Here is a 2,541-nt window from a genome sequence, read left to right on the forward strand (position 1 = left end):
TATTTTTATTTTTCATATCCAAAACAAAGTCAAAAAAAGGGTTCAAACTTGACCTAATTAATTGTTCATTTATAATTGAAATTCTAGCTTCAGAAATAGGTTTCTCCCCCTGGCCCATTTATTAGTCTAATTATGTCCTTAATTATCTGTCGATTGTCAAATTAATTTAAATCAGTTCACGGCGATGCCGGCGGAAAAACGTTGTGATCCGGGAAAAAAGGGTTGGTTGACCAAAATTTGACGCAGAAATTGTCACGATAAATTGCTCCTGCAGAAACTCAACACCCTCAGTACTCTCACACGTGTAAGCGTTCTAACGTTTATTCTAGTACAGCAGTTAGGCTCAACAAAACAAACACGGGTTCTACAGCGTCTCCAGCGGTGATGATGGAGGCCCGAGAAGGATACACGTGATGGAAGTTGATGTTGGAAGCTGCGTCTCCACGTTCACTGAACAAACCTGAAATCCGATTAGTCTGCTGTAGCTCCACTAGAATCTCTAAATAAACGTGCTTCACCTCGAGTTCGAACGCTAAGCGTATGAGCAACGGTTGGTGCGAACTCAGCCGACCGTTCTCGCGCGTAGGTTTTCTTCCTGAGGGCAGGCGAGCCTGGCCGAACCATTATTCTATCGTCTAAATCCTAACGTCCCCCCTATTTGACCGAAGTAAACCTACCAGACCTACGTTTAGTATCTTCCCCGTCGAGCGCCGCGGCCGTTGAATGATCCTCGTTTTGGCGCGAAACCGTGATAGTTTCCTCGGGCTGGAGCAGGTCGTTTATATGCTCCTTCGCCGCTGAATCCTCCAGATGCTGAGCTCCACGAGCGTCCACCCGTGTACACTTTCCAGTGCTGGGCCCATGCTGGAAGGGGAATCCTCTCAACCACGTGACGGTTTTCCTCGATGCTGAAGGATGTTTCTAGGCAGCGCAAGCTTCCATTGCCGCCGACTATCACAAGTTGACAAGGCCGAAGGTGGTCCATCCCGAGCACGTGACAAAGCCTGGCCTTTTCGCCCCACTTCGAGCAATACTCGATCAACGTCTCCAACGTCCAATTCTTCATTTCCTCCACCGATTGGATGAAGTCCAAGCCCGCCGCTTGACTTTTGATTGCCAACTCCGACGTGGTATCGACCCATCCCCGGAGCTCGTCCTTTGACGCCTTTTCTCCCGGCTTTGGCGAGAGCTGATAATATTGTTAAATCGATGGGAACCCCGCCGGGTTTTTATCGAATATCGCAACGTGAATCAATACCCGTTTATTTCACTTACCCAGTTGGGGCTAAGGGCGCTAAAGAGACCCTGGAGATTGACCACGTTCGCCTTGATCAAATCGTCAGCCACAACCTCACTCGCCATATTCCAGAATCTTGATTTTAACTCCTCAGTGCTGTCACACTCGTAGAGCTTCATTCTAAATCCCGACGACTTCGGGAAAAAGAGATCGTTCACCGTCACGAGGTAAGAATAGTAACCCCCAACAAGCCGAGGCGCGTTTATGAATTGATCCACTAGGTCTTGCGACCCCTTCAGCTGCAACAGCACGAATGGAAGCGTCGACGTTCGCGTGTTCTTCTGAACTCTACCGGTAAGTTTCCTTTACTACACGTGTAAGCAGACCTGTTCTTCAACCGTGAAAATCATTCGCTCCGCCTTCGCAATCTTATCACATAAGATGCGGAGAGCCGACATAAACTTTTTCACTTCCGGATCGTTTTCGTTAATCTTCACGTCCTCGATCTTTGCGAATGTGCTGACGAATTGCGCCACGGGTACGCCGCCCTTGAGCTCGTTTCTTGCACGTGTAGATTCTTCTGACAACTTGACGTCGCGGGCTAGATCTAACTGGCCCGAAGTCATCCGGCGCTTATCATCCGTCTTGAACATGCTCGTGGTTTCTGGTGGTTGGTAGCCATCATCTAGGTCACGGAAGGACGGGCCTGCCGTTTCCATTTCCATAGGGGTAGACTTTTTAGGGGGCATTCAGTCTAAACCGGAATTCAATTAATAAATTTATCTACGTCTATTTTGATTAGCTCGGTACACGGGAAAGTTAGTTAAAACACGTGTTGAATGCCCCGTCCGGCGGGAGAAGTTACTCCTCGTTGATTTCGTCGTTGTCTCCATACTGGGAGCCTAAACCACTTATTACTTTTGGCTTTTTAGGTCTTTTCCGAAGATTTTCTCCAGAGAATTGACCGGCATCGAGGCCTACTTCAACAATCTTGCCCGCCGCCGCGAACTACATCCAGACCGCCCACGTGATCTCCTCTACAAGTACGAGTTCGATGCCCGCAGCGTGTTTCCTCAACGTGGGACCCGCCGAGCCTACCGAGATGAAAACGTTGCGAATTCTACCCAGCGTATCACCTCACTTCGTGTCCTCTCTGACGTGCTCGGAGTCGATATTACTCCCGCTCTGCTCCGAACCGGTCGAATTCCAATTCGCGTGAGATTCGAAATCGACGGCCATCGTGAAGATCTTCGAGCTGAAATTCACCTTCCACGACCTGTTGACCTCCAGGTCAACGTCTACAC

General features: G+C 49.1%; 1 protein-coding gene across 1 annotated transcript; it reads right to left on the reverse strand.

Annotated features, from left to right (window-relative positions):
• Positions 1-291: 291 nt before the first annotated feature.
• LOC145707026 (uncharacterized) lies at positions 292-2,285 on the reverse strand. Its single transcript, XM_081784503.1, has 4 exons — positions 1,624-2,285; positions 1,276-1,578; positions 687-1,189; positions 292-460 (listed from the first exon to the last, which is right to left on the reverse strand). The coding sequence occupies exons 1-3, from the start codon at positions 1,984-1,986 to the stop codon at positions 689-691; spliced, it is 1,167 nt and encodes a 388-aa protein (XP_081640629.1). The 5' UTR covers positions 1,987-2,285; the 3' UTR covers positions 292-460; positions 687-688.
• Between the last annotated feature and the right edge of the window lie 256 nt (positions 2,286-2,541).

Source organism: Oikopleura dioica, chromosome 1 (genome assembly GCF_907165135.1).
Source record: "Oikopleura dioica chromosome 1, OKI2018_I68_1.0, whole genome shotgun sequence".
NCBI classification, from domain to species: Eukaryota; Metazoa; Chordata; class Appendicularia; order Copelata; family Oikopleuridae; genus Oikopleura; species Oikopleura dioica.

Excerpts from the sequence above, each read along its gene's own strand:
- LOC145707026 (XM_081784503.1), bottom strand. The coding sequence starts at position 1,986 with ATGCCCCCTAAAAAGTCTACCCCTATGGAAATGGAAACGGCAGGCCCG. Across the intron at positions 1,579-1,623 it reads TTTTCACGGTTGAAGAACAG|AAGAACACGCGAACGTCGAC; the intron begins GTCTGCTTACAC and ends GGTAGAGTTCAG. Across the intron at positions 1,190-1,275 it reads GCGCCCTTAGCCCCAACTGG|CTCTCGCCAAAGCCGGGAGA; the intron begins GTAAGTGAAATA and ends CAATATTATCAG.